The 21,181-nt window shown below is 44.0% G+C and overlaps 1 protein-coding gene across 2 annotated transcripts in view; it reads left to right on the top strand.

The window, feature by feature from the left end:
• Window positions 1-21,181, top strand: part of EVL (Enah/Vasp-like) — a 166,295-nt gene that overhangs the window by 76,621 nt on the left and 68,493 nt on the right. For both annotated transcript variants that reach the window (XM_082484767.1, XM_082484766.1), the window contains exons 2-3: window positions 9,108-9,276; window positions 16,810-16,987. In XM_082484767.1, coding sequence (XP_082340893.1) covers window positions 9,108-9,276; window positions 16,810-16,987 — 347 coding nt within the window. The remainder of the gene's footprint in view (window positions 1-9,107; window positions 9,277-16,809; window positions 16,988-21,181) is intronic.

The raw sequence follows: 21,181 nt of genomic DNA, 5'->3' as shown, positions 1-21,181 counted from the left end.
CTCTCTCGACGGCGCTTCCCTTTCCTGTTTGGGTTGCAAGCCTTCATGTAGGCTCCTGGCTTGTCTCCCTGCCAAATTTGTCTTCTGCTCTGCGACCAGGTGAAACAGCCTCTTTGGGTTTAAGCGCACGTGCCAGACTTGAGCGTCTACTCCCACGGGATTACCTGACCAGGTCTTCCCCGATGGCAGGCACGTAAGTATCCGGGCTCTGTGCAGGATGGCGGGGAAGTTGTTGACCGGGATTAATGTGACTGGATGGGAAGGAGAGCGTGTATTGTCCTAAACGCAGAAGGTCTGCCTTTTGGTTATATATAGCCTCACAGGATGATTTGTAATTGTATAAAACGGTAATTAAGCTTTTACGGCCGTGCTACATTAATATGCATCCCCTGGCAGTGAGGGAGAGGCTGACTTGACGGAGCGAGCCTCCTTCATTCCCGGTCTGCCTCTGTCAGCTCCGGGGGAATTGTCACAGGTTTATTTGCATTTCGTCTGGGATTGAAGGCGAACCCCCGCCAGCTTTCATGAAAGACCTTTATGTTGATTTCCTGTATTCACTTATGAGTCTGCCTCTCCCGATTATTGGTTATGATTATGATCTTTCAAAGCTTTTGTTTAAGGTATTGTTCTTCTGAAATACGGACACGGCTGGCCCATGAGCGAGAGCCCTCAGCCATGTATTTGCACTTGACAGTTCGGTTTTGAGTTTTGCATAATGGGTATTTTACAAGATTAGTTACTTCTTGTTTTTATTTCTGTAATTTAAGGGCGGAGGGAAGTAGTTTATATTAATAGCAACCTGATCTAGTCAAGTTGCTTTTTTACTGTTTTTGACTAACTGGGTTCATAGTGTTTCCCCAGGCCATTTACTTGACTTATTTTTAGGAACTTTAAGCATTTACCTGACATTTATTTTTAGGAACTCCCACAGTATATCTTCAAGGTGGTATGCAAAATCTGAACCACACTTCACTGCAAAAAGAAATGTTGCGTGAATCAAAGCGTTAATGGATCAGTGGAGTTTCTCCATCGGGAGACAGCAGTGATCCTACCTTGGTGGAGAAGGTGGAAGTTGAAGGGAAAGTTTCCCGGAGCACAGCATGGCTCTGGGAGTCTGACTGCCTGGCAGCGATGGCACTTCTCTGAACCACTAGACTTCCTCTGTGAAAGTGTCTTTTGCAAAGCGGTTCTCTAAAAGCGTTTTTTTAAGTTGTTGAGTTGAGATACTGATGACTGGAGTTCCCTTTAGAATCACATAGATTCTTACGCTTCAGTTTGCAAAACATACCAGAAAAGCGATGGGTTAAAACTAACTCCATCGCCTAGTTTCAAAATCTCTGCAATGTGAACGAAGCAGATGTGCCGGCTTCCGAGGGCATCCGTCTGCAGCCACTCCGCTGGCCCTCAATCTCCATTGGTGCGCCATTTAAATGCCGCGGTGGACACCGAGAAGTCGGGGCTCTCCGCGGACTTTCGCTGGCGGTGCTGAGGACTGAGCTGTTCTGGACTGGCAGTCAGGCCCAGGTGGAACATCTCTTCCGCTGCATTATCGTTTTGCATACTTTATTTTTTTGTGTGTTTCTACTCGCTTCTCCCATGCTCAGGAGCACTGAAGGGTGACAGAAGGTTACGCAAGCTTCTCTGGTCATGCCGGGACTGAATGCATGTTCCCAAATTTAGCAACTTGTCTCCCAAAGGCCTGGCTTAGTGTGAGATCTGGATGCCTCGTAAAGGGTCTCTTTTTTTGTTTTACAGCAGATTTGAAGTGTCTGCCATGGATGTCTGCAACAGGTGCTGGGCAGTGCGCACTGGGTATGCCAATGTAGTAAGGGAGAATTCAAAATGAATGTCTCATTGCTGGCAAAAAGAAGAGTAACTCTTGAATACTCTTCCTTGTGCAGGTGAACCGGTGTTCATCTTATTCTTGTTAATGCCTTAGGTACCAGTATTTCCATTTCCTGCTCTGTAATATACGTATTTATCTTGCAGGTGTGTCACGACTCTTTAACAGCGTCAGTCTTTTTGAGAGCTGTTTATGGAGGAAGCTTTGCATTTGTGGTATTTTCTTCTAATTATTTAGTGTTAAGCTGTTTAGATGCTGAATTTTAACAGTGGAGAAAGGGGATGGCCAGGCACCTGCAGCAGATGCTCAGTGCAAAAGGCTCATCTCCCACTGGCGATGCAGCCAAAGCCCAGCACCAAAGGCAGATCTTCCACAAGTACATGCAAGCTGAGCCGGAGACCGAAAAATAGCAGTTCCCCTGGGAACTGGGCTGCACTTCAGGCTGACTGGGGGAAAGGGCTGCACTGTCGTGGAGGTCTCCCTGCAAACGCAGGTGACCAGGAGTGAGTGCAAACTGAGGACTTCTGACCTCTGGCTCCGTAGGTTGGTGTTTCAAGGGGTCCCACGAAATGGGACTCAAAAGAAAATGGAGATAGCGGTTGTGGCACCTCCATATTATATATGAAACTGTGACTGCTGTTTTTCTAAATGTCTGCTAGAAAATATTCAGGTGTCTGCATGTCGCTGAGGATTAAAAGCTCCTATCTGGATGTAAAGCCCCTGTGGGTTTCCGCTGTCCTGTAGTTTGATCAGTGGCTATATGGTGTTCTTTCACTGTGTGAGGTTGCTGAGGAAGTAAGGTCTTCAGTGCTCTGGGACAGAGGTAGGGTGAATGATGGTGACACCAACTGTCCTGCGGGTTTGGTTGCAGAGAGAAGTAGGCTTTGAAAAAGGTCCCAAAAGGAGTCACAAGCACGACTGATGTTGTGTTGGAGAAAAGAGGTTCCCACCGAGAAATGGGGTCATGAGCAAAGCTGTCAGTGAAGCTCTGGTGGGAAGGCTGGAGAGCTGCTGCGCTGTGGCAAGTTTTGTCTGTAATGAGCTCGGATGTCAGATACGGCATGTATGAGCCTGGATGACCTGACTGACTTGTGTTCAAAGGGTCTCCCAGGTTTTTTGTTTTGTAAATCCAGTTGTCAGAGAAAAATGTCCACCTGTTTCTATAAAGATTACTACTGAAAGACTTTCCCTGCGTCCCAGTCATTATTATATTTGTTGTAGTGAAACCCATTAAAATGTTTAGCAAATTAGTGCATTAGAGTTTGCAGTACGCTTTAAATGCTGCAGGAACGTGACTTGTAGCTTCCTAATTTTGAGGTTAACACAGATATGTACCGCACAGACCACATGTCTCCGTATACAGGATTTTGTACATACGTTAGCCGTTGAAGCTGACACTGAGAGAATTCTGTCGGCTTCTTAAATCAGCATCAGCATCTATTTCTTGCCTATCAGGTTTAACCACGCAAGTGTGACTTTCGGTAGGCAGACTCAGTGGATGAGTAGAGCGAGATGTGTTAAATGGCTTGTGAGTTCTCTCACACATTCTGTGTGCTGATGGTTTTGTTCCCAGGTAGGACAAGCCTTGGGCAAAGTAGTAGTAACAATTTCTGACACCAATAAGGATGGCTAGATCAGTCAAAAATATTTTTTTTAGTTATGAATCATTTAAAGGTGAGGGAATGGATGGGAAATAAAATAAAATTTAAAAAAAAAAAAAGTAGATGTTTTCAAGAGTAGCTGTTGGCATTTCCTAAGAATACCAGAAGACAGCTCATTTGAAGGTGAGAGAATCATGAGCAGCTTGAAACAAGGTAGGTCCATAATAAGTTCAAAGCGTGATAGCTTGATTTCTACCAAGGGAGCTTTCGTGGTTTATGCTAAGTGAATGTCTGCCCCAAGGAAACAGTTGTGTCAGTAAATGTAAGGGATAGTGGAAGTCGTCTGGTCCAGCTAGCGTGCTGGAGTAGAGCCCACAGAATTAGGTGTTTAACACTGAGGTTGGTTAGTTGCGGTCATTTGTTACACCTTTTGTGACCATGATTTGATGACCTCCCAAAAGCTGTATTACATTGCTCTGGCTCTAGGGGAAAGTATTTTAAACCTCTCCCATTACCCGTGGAGAGATGACCTTTGGGTGGGCTGGTGCTGGACGGGGGGTCTGGGGTAGGGCTGGGATAACCCTGCGCCACGGCAGGCTCTGCACGGGGTCACTGGTCAGAGGTGGGCTCAGCCACCCAGTACCACTCTGCAAAAGTTTTCTTCATAAGAAGATACCTTGTAAGTAGAGAAAACAGATCAATGAAGGAGCAGCGCAGCTTGGCCTCTCATCTTCCTCTCAGTCTGGGATGGGAGAGAAAAACCTTGGAGACCGTTCAGAGCCCCTCTACCAAAGACTTGCCTCCAAATATTATGATTTACTCACTTTTTTTTCTGTTTATTCTTTATGCCAGGCCTTTTGTGGTTCCTTCCTGAGCTTTTTGCTTGTGCGTTTGGATAACCCACGGGGCTAGGCAGAGTGAAGCAGGAGGACTTTGGCTCCCCCACTCCCGACCTCCACAGTCATTTCTGTCATTTCATTTCCCCCTGTGTTTCCTCCTTCTATTTAATTACTTGCAGTCAGCCAGGTAATGTCAAGCAGCTCCATTAAGTCTCGTGTGATAATTCACAAAACGTACAGATATTTTCCCTAAGACTCCCTGTGTTATCTTTTCCATGCTCCTTTGTGGCTCTCTTTTGGCTATGAGACCTCAGTAATCATAAATTTACTAAAAGCTGGGAAGGAAGGACTGCGTTTCTCAAGTTCTGCACAGATGGAAGAGGAGAGACGCTGCTGGATGAAGCCGCCTTCGCTGCAGCACTGTCTCGAAGTACAGCCTCGTTCCTACCCTTAACTGCTCTCCCCAAATTCAGCACTCTCGGGGCCATAAATGGTACCTTTAAGCTTGACGTGACTCATTTGGGGCTGGACGTGCTGCTGACGCCATCGCTAGCAAAGCAAGGAGGATACAGCAAATCTCTATCCGCACATGCCACGCAGCCCAGGCGCTGTGCTTGGCTGCCCGCTCTCACCGGGGCTGGGCAAGAAGGGTCAAAGTTGACCCTTTCAAGAAGGTTTAGCTCCGAATTAGCTAATCTGCTAATTTGCGAAGCTTGGATCCTAAACAAAGAGACGGAAGACAGTGGGTCAAAAGGGGTTACGCAAAATGAAGCGAACGGTATCGCCCGCAAACATACGTATATATTTTTAATTTATATTTTTGTAATATTGAAACAATATTCTATAAATCTCAACAATGAATGCTATATTTTAGGTATCAGCTGTGAACGAAGGATTTCCCAGTGCAGTCTGCCTCTTATCAGATACGAAGTTAAGCAGATTTTCTTTAACTTCAGGCAAACAGGTGGTCCTGGAGCAGAGGTTTGCCATCCCACAGATGTAAAGCACTGAAGAGAAAATGCTTTCAGAATAGAATAGGGGTGGATATTAGGATTTGGGTGTAAAGGGGTCCCGAGGAAGAGCCCCTTCCCCTCCACGTATAAATAAGATGTCTCAAATTTGCCCTAGAGTGTACTGCAGTGCATTGGAGTAGATGTTATGCGCAAACGTGAACGATGTTGTAATTAAGACCCCTTCCATGATGCAATTTTTATCTTTTTAACAAGTACTTACCTATGCTGGAAACCCAGGTGGATGAGTGATGACTTGTATGTTAATGTTACATTAAAAATCAATAGGGAAATTGGTAATATTTGGAAAGGTGTGTGAAACTTGATGAATCTTCTCCAAGACATACTTATTTTTCATTAACTTTTGTGTATTTATAGGAAAATAAGGCAAGTTCTAGAAGCTACACTCATGACTTTGCGTATAAATACTGATATCTGCCAAACTTCTCATGGAGAAGATACGTGGCTGCACAATAGTGTGACTAAACCCCACATTTATTACCTTTTATGTATAGTTGACATAAGTATCAATGGTGTATGGTCCCCAAAACAGCAGAAAATTTTGCTGGAGCTTTGTGAAACCAGTGTTGCTTGATTTACGTTTGAAGTGATGGGCTCTGCAGAGGGTAATAGAGAGGTTCTCACTGACCTTTACAAGAGGAACGTTTTCTGGACTGTTTTCAGGGAAGCCCCTTAAAGCGGCACTGGGAGAGCTGTGCTTTTTATGGGCAGGATGAGTAAAGAGTCTTCGGGCATAAAGAGTTACACCTGCATTTAGGGTGAGACAGCAAGCTAGCTATGGGTCCCTGGGGGCATTTTAGGTTTTGAAAGATGGATGAAGTGCTTTGCAGGAAAGGATTCCCCTTGTGCTGTACTTGTTTTATGTTCCTTTCGCTTATTTCACTGGAGGCCAGATAACAAGCTTAATCCTGTTTCCATTTAAATGAATGATGAAAAACTTCCATTGACGGCAGGGAGAGCAGGGATTGAGCTTGATGTGTTGCTTTATGTTACAGTAACAATTGGTTGTCATGCATTAAATATTGCTGCTGGGGTCTACATCCGCGTTTCAGTCATGGGGTTGTAGAGGGGTTCTTTGCTGCATTTTTCAATGGCAGCGAAGTCTGAAGACAAAGTTGCTGTATCCACGGGAATCTGGGTAAGGCTTTACCAATAAGGCCATGGTAAGGCCCTCATGTCTGTACGGTTAGGTGTGTTCTCTTTGTTGTAAGTCAGGATAATTTAATTAATTTTGACTAATTAAGGAGCCCATGACAGTTGTGGGTTCCAAAATTCATCTGAAATGGAGACACCATTGGGTCCCAGGCTTGCTCTGATGAAACCAGGGGTGTGATCCTGCTTACTTTACTACAGCGAAGCTTGTAGTGACCAGCGAGGCTTGAGGAGAAGGACCCGGTATCATGCTGCCTGAGTGTGCCTCTCCCAGGGACTGTGATTTCTGGGACCCTGCTGGCTTGCTGGGCAGGGGGCTGCTGTGGCCCTGAGCAGCTGATGCTCCCCCCACCTCTGGAGCTGGAAGTGGCATGAGGCACCTGGTAGCACAGGCAGGTGGGCACCGTCCAGCCACAGGACCGCACCAGAGATTATTTTTAGCCGTTCCGCTTCCACATGGCAAAGCTAATCCAGTATACTTGCCTTTTTGCTGGTGCATTGCTCTCCCTTCCTCCCCATCTGTGAATCCGAGCCTGAGTGAGCATCCCCGGCTGGGTCCAGAGGATGCGGGCAATGCCGCTGCTGCTGCCAGTCTGCGGCTCTTGCACCAGTTGGAGGATTAGGCAGGCTGGAGTGAGCTCAAATCCCTCAGCTGCTACTGTCAGATATGGAGAAGCTGCCACGAGACATTAGCTTACCTTAAAAAAAAAAAAGTGATGGAGAGGTATTTGCTGGATAAGTGCATCAGCAAAGGCGCAGCTGTTCTCCAGGTATCTCGCATAAAAAAGCAACAGCAACCGGTGGATGACCTTGATTTTTATACATTCTGAAGAATAGAAATAAAATAACGTTTAGACTTGCTGATATGAATATATTGCCCATAGGCTTCAGTAGCAGAACCTGACTGTCTCCATGCCGCGTAATAAAAGTACACTTTGTTCTGAATGTTCTTACCTTGCTCTTTACGGAGATGTCTGCCGGCATCGCTGCTCCCTCTGTAAACGCTGTGAAGAGTTCCCAGGCTCTTACCCACAGCCTGGAGGAGGTCTGTGGGATACCTGGAGGCTGCACGAAGTGACGGATAAAACAAGCCAAGCATCAGTAGGCTTTTGTGTACAATGGGGGATGCATCTGCCTTTGCAATCTTTTCGAGACCCGCAAATCAGAAAAGATTGAAAACTGCTGCTCTAATCTACCCAGATCCTCTTAATACTTACAGTAACGTGCTCCCTTGCATTAAAGTGGTGACAGTGATGGGGTCGGGTGGGTTTGGGTTTGCAGCAGCTGGTATAATTTACAAGTGGTGTAATTTGGTGGGGTGGCAGCCGAGGGACATGGTTTAGCACCACCCAGGAGCGTCTTGTTTATTTATTTGTGTGCTGGTGAGGCATTACTGAGGCTAAACCAAAACAAAGAAGTATATGCAAGAGGGGGGGGGGGGGGGGAAAGGATTTGAGTGCAAAGCGCATTAGCAGTTGATATTGCATTGCTGAAAATGATTTAATAAGGCCTGGGCTAAGAAAGAGAGGTATATATAAATATATATGGGTCTAAAGCTAATAGGACGGTCATGAACTTAAGTTTTTTGCAGGACATAAATCCTAACGGTGTTATTTAGGCCCAGGATACGCTATTTGCTTGTTGAAAATCCCTGTTACGTTTGAAGATCTCAAGTCTCCAAAATTTGGAGGGTTCACTTTTTTGTTTGTCTAAGGAACTCTTCTTTCCTCCAGTACAAGAGAAGTGGCTGGGAGGTCAGGAGAGCCAAAATCCTCATCCATATTCACAAGTCACCTCAACAGGATTTGCTGGTGGCATTTCTTGCACGTGAAGGGTATGTTTTAGCACGAATCTAGTACATGTATATTAGTCACAAATATGGAAACAGGAGGTAAACTGATGAATTTCTGTGAATCTACAGAAGAAAAATAATCACTGATGTTGTATAAACTGATGGCTACGTGCTTTAACACTGGCGTGTGGGCATTCGTGGATTCCTCTTTCCCACTTTCTTTGCCTACTAGCATGAAGGCAAAAAGAGTTCCTCTGTGTTTTGCACCGAGTATTCTGGGACTTCTGAGTGCGTCAGCGGGTCTGGGTATTAGGCGTCAGCTGGATTAACATAATTGATTTCTTCAGTTTACCTAACGTGGCTTTTGGTTCAAGGTCTGCTTGCTTCCAGTTTTAAATGTGTAACTCAGCTGTGGATGTCACGTTTATTTTGTCAGTAAGCTGTAAAATATTGGTAAGGTTTTGTGCAAATGTGAAAGGCTTCGCTTGCCAATAGGTACGTGAAATAAATGGAGCATTCATACCGTTGGACAGTTTTCATAATATTTGTGTGATACAAGTTATTCCTCAGGGCCTAATATTTTTATATAAAATAGATTATCAGTTCAGAACAGCAGCATACTGGAGGGTTTTTGAGTCTATGAACACGTACATGCCAGCTGTAATTTAACAGGCAGATCGCAGTCAAAGGCTTAGCAGATCTCCTATAAAACCGATGTTGTAAGTCGTTCTGATAACTTCTGTTGGTTTCTTTTCTTTTAGCTCTTTTTGGTAGTACACAGCAAATTCACTGTTTGGGCTTTTTTTTTCTTGATTGTTTGTTTTGTTTTGTTTTGTTTTTGCTCTCCAGTGAACAGAGTATTTGCCAAGCCCGGGCTTCAGTTATGGTCTATGACGATACCAGTAAGAAATGGGTGCCAATCAAACCTGGACAGCAGGGATTCAGCAGGATCAACATCTACCACAACACGGCCACTAACACCTTCAGGGTAGTTGGAGTTAAACTGCAAGATCAACAAGTGAGTAACCCTATCGAGTTTCCTGTAAATTAACCTTTGATCTCTTTTGATACCATCAGTTCTATACTTAATGCAGTCTTACAACGTTTCCTGCTCCCTGCGAGGTGCCTACTGGGCTCTTTACTCCAGTCATTCAGATTTTCTTTAATTTTTCGTGCACAGAATGTAGCATAATGTGTTACTGCTGATTTGCAAACCGAACTTTTGGTAAATGCCAGAGAGATTTTAATGCTCGTTTTCCTCCCTCCATTTTTGCTTGTGAAATGACTCTTACTTCGCTCTGCAGGTTTTGCTCTCAGCTCCCCCAAACTTACTTTTTGCTCACTTTTAATGCTATGTATAAAAAAGAAGTCAATCGTTCTGCACTGCCATCTCATGAAGTGTGACTGTTACATTGCTGTGATAAGTAATTAGTTCCTCATAATGCATTTTAAATTCCTAGGTGCACACTGTGATCTGATTTGCGGCAGCCTAAGTCTGCAGGACCTCCTTGGGTATTAAAGGAGTTATATGGGATTTAGATAATCAGAACCGGGATCAGACCCTCCTCGGCCACCGGTCCCTGGCAGCCTGGCTCGCGGGCGTGCTGGGCAGCCTGTGCCATCCCTAACCAAATGTCACGTTTAGACCCTAAAGTACAAAACTCTGCCTGGAGGGAGTAGTGGTGCTACACTGTCGTGCCACTTGCGTGCTAGAGCAGACATTTAAACGTTGGGGACTCCCCCTGTGTGTTGGTGTGAGGCCGGTGGACCCTGGGCTGCCCACCTCAAGGCCTCAACCTGGCAGAAGAACCAGAAGAAAGCGGGTAATTGGTTTTCTGTTGGTTCAGAGAGCAGCGTTGCTGCCTGGGAAGGTGGGATGAGCACCGCCGCCAGCATGGGATGGAGAGAGGCAGGGCAAGCCAGGCCTAGCCTAGGCTAGCCTAGCTCCAAGCCAAGCTGGAGAGCAGGAGCCAGGCCACCACCACCTCTCAGCTGCCGCAAGTGTTAAATTGACCGATGTGCTCATGGAAATGCAGGTGATGTCCCTCAGCTGTCATGATGCTTCGGCCAAGTGGGAAAGCTAGCCAGGTTGCTTACTAGAGGTGTTAACGACGACGCTGCAGTGTCCATATTCAGAGTCGTCATTTTGAAAAAGGAAGAGCAGAACGGAAGTAGATGGGGGTTTTAGCACATGGGTTTTCAGCTCCTTCCAGTGTACTTTTGAAACATCTGCCACGTCTTTTGCCACTGCTTTTATCCTTCTCAGTAGAGCAAAGGCAATATATTAATGTCGTTCCATTTAGAAAATAGAAGCTATTTTTGAAAATAAATGAAATACAGCGCCTTCTTAGTCAGTTGTGAAAACCAGTACTACTTTGTAACAGGTGGTGTTTATTTTACGTAGTGTCGTGGTTTAGGACACATAGCTAGCAGGTGAATGCAAATTATTTTCATGTGACTACAATCTAAGATGCGTCTGAATAGCTGATGTAAAACAAGCAAAAGTCATAAAGTCTACGTGTATATGTAAGGGAAACTATGTACCAGAGGTCTGTCTTAATCAGAGTATACAATTTAAAAAGTAGTCCATATTAAAAAGTCAAATCTGGATCTGTACTTTAAACATGTTTTGCATTAACTGTAGCATTCTACTTGCTTGCAAATGTTCCTACTTATGCTGAGGCTGCATGCCATCTAACAATCACCCCAATTCAGCAGGAAACAGACAGAAGAATATATTTTTCTAGAGTTTAAAGACTAAAAATCCTCCCTCAAACAAACAAAAAAGTGCAGGTTACCTTAGTCACTTAAAACCGTCTAAAAGAAAGTATTCACCTCAAATACGATTACAAAAATCCGGTATTATGAATAAAGTAAATTCAAGGCACTGTAGCATAGTAGTATTAAAAGAAATGTTCTGAAAGTCGTAAGATTCAGAATTTAATATATTTTATATGAGTCTCACATGGAGTCATAAGCTTGCTATGCTTGCTAAGTATTTGCATTTAACGAGAACAAAAATTAATTTCAGTTAAAATAATTTTCTGTACAAGCTATTTCATGCTTGCTCTCAGGTTGTGCTAAATCACACTGAAAGTGAGGTTTCAGCAAGCGCTGTTGCTTTGCCAGGAAAGCCATATTTTTCGGAAAGGACCAGCCTTCAGCTAGTAAGTGATTTGGCATATAGTGAAGCTAATGAAGCTACATGGATTTCCAAGAGTTGAGAAACTAGTTTAAAATATGTAACGCAACAATACCACGGAGGAGCAATTTTAAGTTTGGTTACATACTGTTTGGCAAGGCGTAGACTAGAGTAATCTTCGTGACTTCACCCCTGCCTGCCTTTAATGTTTCGCTTTTAATTTTTGTTGTTTTACATTACACTTCCAATAATCTCTCTCTCTACTTTTCATCCTTTTTTTTTTTTTTTTCACCTGTCGTCTTTTGTAGACTCCTTTTGTTGTCTTTGTCTAGCTGCCTTTCTGTTTCCTTTTGTACCTTTTTTGGTGCGCGTGTTACAGTTTGTGATACTGTATTCTCATTCTGCTTACCGTATCTGTGTTTATCTTCTCCTTTAGCTGACGGTGTCTAAAAAGTTCACCGCAAAGAAATATGGGTTTTAGAGTGGCAGAACCTGAGCATCATTCTCACCACCGGGAAGTGGTCGCCCGACCTCTTGTTCTCCCTAAGCGTCTGGGTGACGTGCTCATCGCGTGCTTGCGTGCAGCAGCAGCGCTAAGTTACACACCAGCGGTACACGAATTCCCCTTTCTGCTCTGCACAGAGGTGCACATTTGCATAGACGCATGCCGGCATGAGCGGTAATCTTCAGAAATCCAGAAATAGACTTTTGAAGCTTTGAAGTAGCCACAGAGGCCAGAACTGTTTTGAAGCTGAGGCCAGATCCATATCACAATCGCTCGACATCATGAGCTTTGATGTTTTCTTGCAGCCTTCATGTTCTCCAAGCCCAACGGTCGCAAGCGAGCGGTTTTACCCCCGTGTTGCGACTTGCCGGCTGTTGTTGTAACCTAGCCTGTTGTGAAGGTGAGGTGTGCTGGCTTCAGTCACCGCGCAGGAAGATCACAAAGCTTAAAACATACAAGTGGTCCATCTTCATGGCTTAGCTGACAAGCAGTAGCTCCCCCAGTTTGGAGTCCTGGTCAGCTGAGGGTTTAAAGTGATGATTTTAAATCGAGTGATTTCAGCTCGGCCTGATCTCATCACCGAAAAGGCATGTGCTGAACAAATAGGCGGGGAGGAGGGTGCAAGTCAAAAGTGAATCATATCTCCTGAGGGTTTGGTGTATTGATGTGGTGAAGGAGTGAATGTAAAAACAGGGCCTTGGGGAAGGTGGGATGTTTTACATTTGAGGCTACGCCAAAACTGAAGCAGGGACGGCATTCTTGAGATATAAACCGAACCACATTTTTTGAAAAATAAAGAACCAATTAATCACCTCTGTGACTTATAAGAAGTTGCTCGGGTTTGGGCCTGCTTACAGAAATAAAGAATCTGGCCTCAACTGTAGCAGTTTTTAGCTGCTGCGCCGTATCCTCCCTGGTTTAGCCATTATATGACTGGTCCCCAGGAGAGGAGTCTGAGCGCTGGGAGCGTGGCAGACCCCGAGCTGGTAACAAACTTCTGGACCGTTTCATACTCTGGCAAAACAAGCAAATGTCTTGTTCTGGTTTGATAAGCAAGCGTATGGGCAGTAAGACTTGTGTGGGTGCTCTTCCCATGATCTTGGTTGTGGTTGCACCTCAGATGTGGTCCTGAGGCCCCCTCAATCCCTTCTAGCCCCAGTCCTATGAGTCTTGTCAACCACCACCATCATTGCTGCTGACATAACTCAGCAGCCTACAGACTGCAGTCAAAGGGATGGGCTTCTCATTTTTGAGCTTTTTGATAGATCCCAAAATTCACTACCTGCCCCAGAGAGCCTACGCTCGAAATTGAGATGAAAGGGTGAAGGATAGTACCGGGTAGAAGTGAAGCAAATCTGTTTTTAACATTGTAGTGATGGGAACGTTGAAAGGTGTCAACATATTAATACTATGCACAACTGGTCTGTGAAACTCCTTCCCATGCGAGGTCATTGAAATCCAGGATTTAACAGTGTTCAAAACAACACAGACATTCATATCAGTAACAAGACTACCTTGTTTCAGGATAGAAAAGACCAAAAAGGGCTGGAAACCAAAAAAATAGGCATATAAAACGTCATGTTTCAGCTTTTAAGACAAATTCTGGGTGAGAATTATGGGAAGAACTGTTTGTTATGGACAAATCCATTACTTATTTCTGCAAGATTTCCAGTAAATTTGTCCAATTCACCTAGACTACAACTGAAGATTAAAAGAGGAACTGTTGGTCTGCTCAGCATGGCAGATGCTATGTTACTGACATACGAAGCTTTAGAGTGAAGATCCCTTAGAAACACCTGTAACCCCCCCACCATGCTCCAAACAGGGAGACCTTCTTTATTTTAATTACTGCGCTGAAGCACTTAGTTATCATCATGTGCCTTGCAGAGTCTCAACGCCATCTGTACCAGATACCTGTGTGCACTCATGCTTAATAACAGCAGGAGAACCTGTCGTCTTTTTTCTGTTTTCTAGAAACATTAGCCGAAGGAGATAAAATGAAACTCAGGCTATTTTATGTTTAATTTCCCAGTTTAAAACTCTGGTTTGAGTTTGAAGACAAGGTATTATATGTGTTGACATCCTGATGATCACTGAAGGTCAACATTCAAATTCTGTCTTTATTCGACTGAAGGGATCAAACCCTCGGAACAGAGCGGATTCTCTGAGCTCTTTGAGTCGATGTTCTCAAAAAGCAAATTTTGAACAGTTTACCTGACTTGTATTAACTGATTTTTGGCATAGGTTTTACAATTTCTGTCTTTCATTATACAACTGCAAGCGCACTCTGGTGCTCTTTGGACTTTGAATGGTGCTGTCCTTTGAAACAGAAGATTCTTTTAGTAAGTGAGAGATACTCACTTTGCAAAGCCTGGTAGAAGCTTACAGTCTTTCTAAGCATTACCTCAAAGATACTGACTGTATCTTCCTTTGGTGAAGCTACTCAGAAGTGGTTGGAAAACTTAACAATTGGTACATGTTAAAACTGTTGGGTTAGTAATCCAGGCATGAGTCTACTTGGTGCTCCAGAGACTCCTTGAGTGTGAGCAACATTGGTACAGGCTCTCCCAATGCTCAGTGGTAGAATAGGGGCAGTGTCACCATTTTTTAAGAGAAAAAGGCTGTCTAAGCTATCAGCTGTAGGCGTGAGTTCATGGCTTTGCTGTGACTGGAGCAACGTGGTTTCCACGTTGTTCTGGTTGGTGTGGGTGGCTTTCCATGCAGCATGCTGGTGATGTGGTTCCCATTTTCCGGGGACCAACTCTTGGGAGCCTGTGTACCGAACACAGGTCACACTGCATCTCCCTTTGGATCACAGGTCAAGACCCTCGCTATGAAATGTGGCAAAAAAAAAAAAAAAAAGCAGTGTAGGTCTGATTGCTGCCCAGTGCACCTACACGGAAACTTAGTAATGATGTTGGTTTGAGAGCAACGCTTGAACCAGGCGTCTCGTGTTCAGTAACCATCAGGATAATTTATGCCTAAAGCTAGACCAAGTATTCAAGGATTATTTGCTATGTCACTTCTTAATGCTGGCTCAGGTAAGTAATATGCATTATAGACATAAAGTATATCTGTAATTACTGGGGTAGTGGCTTCTTTGCTGTTTTCTATGATTTTTATATGTTAATATAGTATACTTATATGACATCTGTTAACTAGCTATATCAATGACACAATGTCATTCTTCAAAAATAGGAATGTGTGAAAAATGATTTACTCCTTATGTATTAGGTGCTCATCTAATGTTTTTCTCCCAGTTTAAATTGGCAATCCACTGAAAAGTCAAAACTCAGAGCTAGGAGTCATTCATCTTTGAAATAAGTTGCAAAACTCTGCTTTTATAACTGAGAAGAATTGTCAGTCATCTAGCAAAAATTTTGTTAATATAATTAAATATGCTGGAGGTTTTTAGATCCAACGGTAGTATTAATGGAAAAGTTTCCAAAGTACTGGTCAACCAGACTGAAAAAAAGATGTATCGGTAGGTTTTCTGGTCTGGGGGATCCACCTGTACCAATAAATACTGTGTACAGTTTTTACTAGGTACTGGCTCTCTGTTGCCTTGTCTTCTGTTGTTGCTCCTGTCTTACCAAGTCCAGGATGGTAAGACTCGCCCTGCGAGTGGGATAGAGAGCCAAGGTCCCTCTTCCTACTCCTGTATACCAGTGTCCAGCTCACCTAATTTACAGATGATGCAAACTAGTTTGATGGAGCGTTTCCATTGCTTGGCTTTCGACAAGGACCAGAAAATGTGGGATTGTTCTGGCTCTTGAAAAAACTCCAGCCAAAATAACGCCATTTGTAGAGACAATCTCAAATATTCAAACCCAGGTTTCCTATACTTGAATAATGAACTTCAGTCTTTCCTTGCTCGTAATTTTAAGTTTCTCTGTCCCTGGTTCCCTTCTGCCCCCAGGCTGCGTGGGCTGATGAAGAGGGAGCCTCCGCTTCCTACACCCTCTCTGTTTCCAACTGCACTGTGCCTGTTTGTGAGAACGATTATGATCCCTTCTGGTTGCATTTGGTTTCTTAAATTTGCACCGCAACCGAGTGCTGTTGTCAGCCCACAGATGGGTATCTCAGGGTGCTGTCTCTGCCATAGGTCCTCCTGACTTATTAGTGGTGCAACGGACACTCCTGCCTCTCCACCTTGAGCTACTGCAGCTCATGCTTTTAGCATTGGGGGTTTCTGGTCGGATCCCGGGTGTACTGCGTGGTCGGGTGTCCCGTGTGCCCTGCCCGAGGATAAACAGAGCGCTGAATTCAGCAGATAAAATCAAACCGTAGAGAAACACCCTTCTGCTGCAGATTTACCTGGAAATCATAGTACGCACAGCAAGGGAGGAGGTGGGAGAGGAAATATTTAGTTGTCTGGTTTTGTCATTGCCTATCTGATTCTAGAGAAAAACTCTTTCGACATACGTTGGTGGTGATCAGGCGCGCGGGAGGAGAAATGCAGAGCCGGTGCAATGAGTCAAACATCTCTCTGCTGTAGGGCACGGTTAGTGCCAAGAGCTCTGTCTGGCTCTTTTTCTGACAATTCCGCATGATCATCCCCCAAAAGATGGCAACAGCTGCTGGCACTGGCTCCTGACATCTGTCCGCAGGATCCGCACAGCTGTATCCTGCGGAGGTGCCGTAGAAAACACGAGTAGGTAATAGATTTTGCAAAACTGGCTTGCAAGTCCCTGAGGCTGAACTGAACTGCTCTAAATCTCACCCCCAGATGTGGGTCTTCTGTCACCAAAACACACACTGCCTTACCGCACAGCCATGTAGGAGCTGCCCTATGAATTGCCTCTAAAAATTTAATTAAACTTTACCAAAGGGTTGTTTTTTTTTTTTTTCCCCAGTGAAAACAGAACTGTTTTTAATCTTCCCCCCTCTCTTTCAAATCACAGGTAGTGATTAATTACTCAATTGTGAAAGGACTGAAGTACAATCAAGCAACACCTACCTTTCATCAATGGCGCGACGCACGGCAAGTCTACGGCTTGAATTTTGCAAGCAAAGAAGAGGCTACCACATTCTCCAATGCAATGCTGTTTGCTCTCAATATCATGAACTCACAAGATGGAGGTAAATTAGCAGCCACTACGCTCTTTATTAACTTGTGACATTTTCCAGTGCTTGCTACCAGTCGCCTGGTGCGGTTGTGTTGGACAGTATGCCATTATAAAATGGGTTATAATAAGAAAAGTTGGTCTCTGGTAGACAGCCTGTAGATCAGCGTTTGCAGTGGTATGAATTGTACGTGCTTTCAGGTTTCATTCGCCTTCCTTCTAATTTTTCATGGTGCCTTAACTTGCAATAGGAAATCAATGGTTATTTGGGAGTGCCTCAGCGGGCAGGTAGCCCCGCTGATTTGTGTGGATCTGCGTATGCGTTGTGTTACATGTAAGATGGCAGAATATAACTTTACCTAAACAGAAACTAGAGTAAAATTAGCAACATTTTACAAGGCAGAACTGGGAGCTGGCATTTCCAGTGTCTTGGACGTCAGCTACAGCCGTTGGCTCTTGTGGGCCGGCTTTCAAAAAGAGGTGTGTGTGGCATCTCGGTTATTTCATAAGGTAAAACGCAAAGGCTTATGTTCTGGATGTCGACTGATGTTGTTCCTAAGTACTATATTGACCGCAGTTGAGTTTGTGGTGAAGTTTACTGTACTGCGAAAGCCATAGCTTGATGAGGGCCCAAAATAAAGTGAGTCCTGATTTCTCAATGGAAACCATTTTCTGGTCTGCGGTATCTGGATGAAGTACTGCGCTCAGTTACACACCTGCGGCCTCTCTGCAGGTCCTGGGCTGGGAACAGGAAGCAATCCTTGTGTGGTGTCTTTTTTTTTTTTTCCTGCAAAGTACCCACCGCAGCCCTCTTTTCCTTTGGAAAACACAGTGAGTCAAGGTGTACGTCGCTCGCTGCCGTCCGGGTTTCACTGCAGTGTTCGCTGGCGATGGACAGCAGCTCTCTGGAGTGAGGTTGTCTCCTGACAGCCTTCCATACACCAATATGCCTTCCTAAAATGTGTGTTTGTGATATAAAAGTTCGTATATTTTCTTTTGCTATTTCCATTCATCCTATTAAGCTGACAAATGCAAAAGTCATCAAAAATCAAGAAATGTCTTATATTCTGAGCTACAGTTAGTTCTGCCTTCTTCAGCTTGAACTTTTTCAGCTCTAGCTGTGTCACAGCAGGAGACTTCAGGAGGAAATCTGGCCAACACTCACCGGTCCTAAACTCAGGCAAGTCTGAAGAGTACAGAGTTCTTTGTCTGCTTATATGTTCTCAACCCTTTTAGACCACCTTTTAGACTCCAAAATTTGGATACTTTGACTATGGTCTTGATGTAGTGGTTCGTTTAATGTCTATGATGGGTCTGCCTTTCTACCGAAAGCCCGTAAGTTTGGAGGTTTTTTTCCATCTGTCACTTCCCATCAAGGGGACTGAGGTTTTTGCAGGATTTTGAGGTTGTCCCAGGGAAGTGCCTTGTGAAAACACGAGCCTCAAGATGAGAATTTATTGTTCGTAAGCTAAAATGAAAGAAGCTATCTTAAAGTGAATACCTTAGTTATGTTAGCTACTCCTAGCAAAGACCAACAGGTATTTTTAAGAAATTATTTCTGAGTACTTGAAAAGCCCATTAGATTTCTGAGAAGTTTATGAATATACAGCTAATAATAATTTGCATATTTGGGGGTATTCTTTTATTCATTTACTTAGCACACCAAAGTGTGCTAGATGCTTTACAGACATAAGATCCAGCCCATGCAGAAGACCTCACACTTCAAGTTTGTAGTTGTCACATAGAGAGACATGAATTGGGTCACAGATGAAAAAAAATCCTACTTTCTTTTCTAGGAAAAAAAAAAAGGGTTTGGTAAACATTCAGTCTTCAACGGCCCGTTTTCTCTCATACATAAAGTGTTACAAGTTTCAAAGACTGCCAGTTGTCCCATTCTTTACAGCTGAGCTTGTCAAAACCTGAAATTTGGTTTAAAGGGAATTTCAGCATTTTTTTAAAAAAAATGATTCTATGAAACAAATTCCCAAAATACTAATTTTTGTCAAAATTCTGTTCTTAATTACAAAATTTATTTCTATAAATATTTCTCGTTAAAATTATATTAGCAACAAACTGATAATAGATTATATTGAGGACTTCTATGTCATCATAAGTTTCCTAGTTATTCCAATGATCTCGGCATGCGAGTTGACAGTAAAAGCACATAATGGATATAAGGTAAAAAATGTTTATTCAGCTCTGCTCTTCTAGGCTTATATAGCGCGTTAGCTTTTGTGGGCATGAATTAATGCAAATAGGAATTCACACAAACACATGTATCCGTATATCTTTTCAGGCACAGCCACTGCCTGCGTACTCCATCCATTCTGCTGCCTGTGTGCTGCATTCGGGTTTGCTTTTTCATATGGAAAAATCATTAGGGGAAAAAAATGTATTTATTATATCTACGCATCCATGTATTAAAGTTGCTCATGTGCTTATGCAGCTTTATGACAGCTTTAAGGAGTGCATTTGTACGCACAGAACGGCTCACCCGCTAATAACATCCTCAACCAAAACCAGAGAGTTAAATGGAGGTTCCCTCTGGCACATTCACAGTACAGAATACCCCAAGAATACCCCATCTATCCGCTAGCTCTGCGCTTGGGAACGTGCTACACGCACTACTTGGGATGTGCTGTGTCTAATGTTTACTTGTTTCGCGTATTTCCTGCTGAGACATTATTGTGTTTAGGTACTGCTGATCTTCCCATAGTTGGATGCAGATCCTGCCTTCCATGACTGCTTCTCCCTTCGTTCTACCACCCACTTGCAGAGACTAAAATTGATCATGGTAGACTGCAGCAGAAAATCTGAGACTGCACCGCCTCTTCCGCAGATGTGGAGTCAGGGTACTGTAACATTGGGGAAAATAACTAGTCTTAGTCGCGAAGCGATGGTGTGGGTTTTTGAATGGTGCATTAAGCTGAATTAGTTTAAAAAAAATGATAGCAGTCAGTGTTTTGGGGAGCTGGAAATATTTTTAGGCAGTGCTGACTTTCAAATGAATGAGTCGCTTCAAACGAATGTAGTTATGAACTAGCGTTGAGAATTACTGTACTGTCCCACTTCTTCACAAGAGAGACTACGATGCCCGAGATCGTTCACTGCAGGCGCTGATCCCCCTGTGCTGATTACACGGGGCACTAGTGGAAACTAAACCGAGTGCTTCGTTAAATGCCTGCGGTTAAATGGGCTGAATCGCATCCTACATCCAGCCTGTGTTAACCTGGGTTGCGTGTCAAGATCATCCTTGGGGAGGGATTCTTCCCAGGAGTGTCTGACATCCCAAAGTTTGGGAAAGCTGGGAGAAAACCCGTAGTCTGAACGTGCTGTCTAGTTGTATTTCTGCGGTGGATGAACTCGTGCCCTTACCCAGGGGGAGGGCTGGCCATCTTCTGCGTGACCCAGTCCTCAGTGCTGCGATGGAGCCTCTCCCAGTGCACGGGGGAGAAGCAAGCCTCGGGGCGGGGGGGTAAAGCGAGCCTTGCAGTGCGGGAACCGAACACATACTCAGCTCACCCTTGTGCTTTGTAGAGATGCTAATGATCGCGTTAGGAGTAATCTGAAATGAGATAAAATAACACTAAAAAGAAAATAATAATACAAATGTGTGCCGTCCTGCCTTTAGAAGTTGACAGTTGCCTCACTGAATCACAATTGCTTACCTGCCAGCTTGTTTATATGCCTAATTATTTTGATTTCCTTATAAGTCTCTTTAATCTGTTCTCCTCTACAATAAAATCTGAAGAGTTGGTCCCGAGCCAGCCTGCAAAATGAGAGCAAATTATAACATTGACTTGCTCATTACCAGTCTCTTGCTTATGGTTCTTTAATGGTGTCATTTAGTAAGATCATTAGTATGACTAGTGGCTTCCCATTAAATTGTTTTTCTTTCGTGGGTGTCCACTTTGTGAAGCCAGACCTTTTACTGGCATGAGTTACCCGACACAAGGAGTGTCACCAGCTTACCTTGTCACCTGCAGCCAGGTTTCACTGGGCACAGAGCATCACCCCTTCTTGCACAGGGATACTGTGGCAAAAGCATTTTGCGCGGATCCTGCCCGCAGGCTGTTTGATGTTTGGTCAGCAGGCGAGGTTCATGTTCTTCAGGGCTTACATCCTCTTAGATTTAACAAACGCAATGACCTGTGGCAGCACGGCACGGTTATTGCGGCAGGACATAAGGTGAGGATATCAGCGAGCTAAA

Source organism: Vanellus vanellus (genome assembly GCF_965231255.1).
Source record: "Vanellus vanellus genome assembly, chromosome: 6".
Lineage (NCBI taxonomy): Eukaryota > Metazoa > Chordata > Aves > Charadriiformes > Charadriidae > Vanellus > Vanellus vanellus.
The sequence above is the reverse complement of the archived record's forward strand: the minus strand, read 5'-3'. Positions and strand labels throughout refer to the sequence as shown.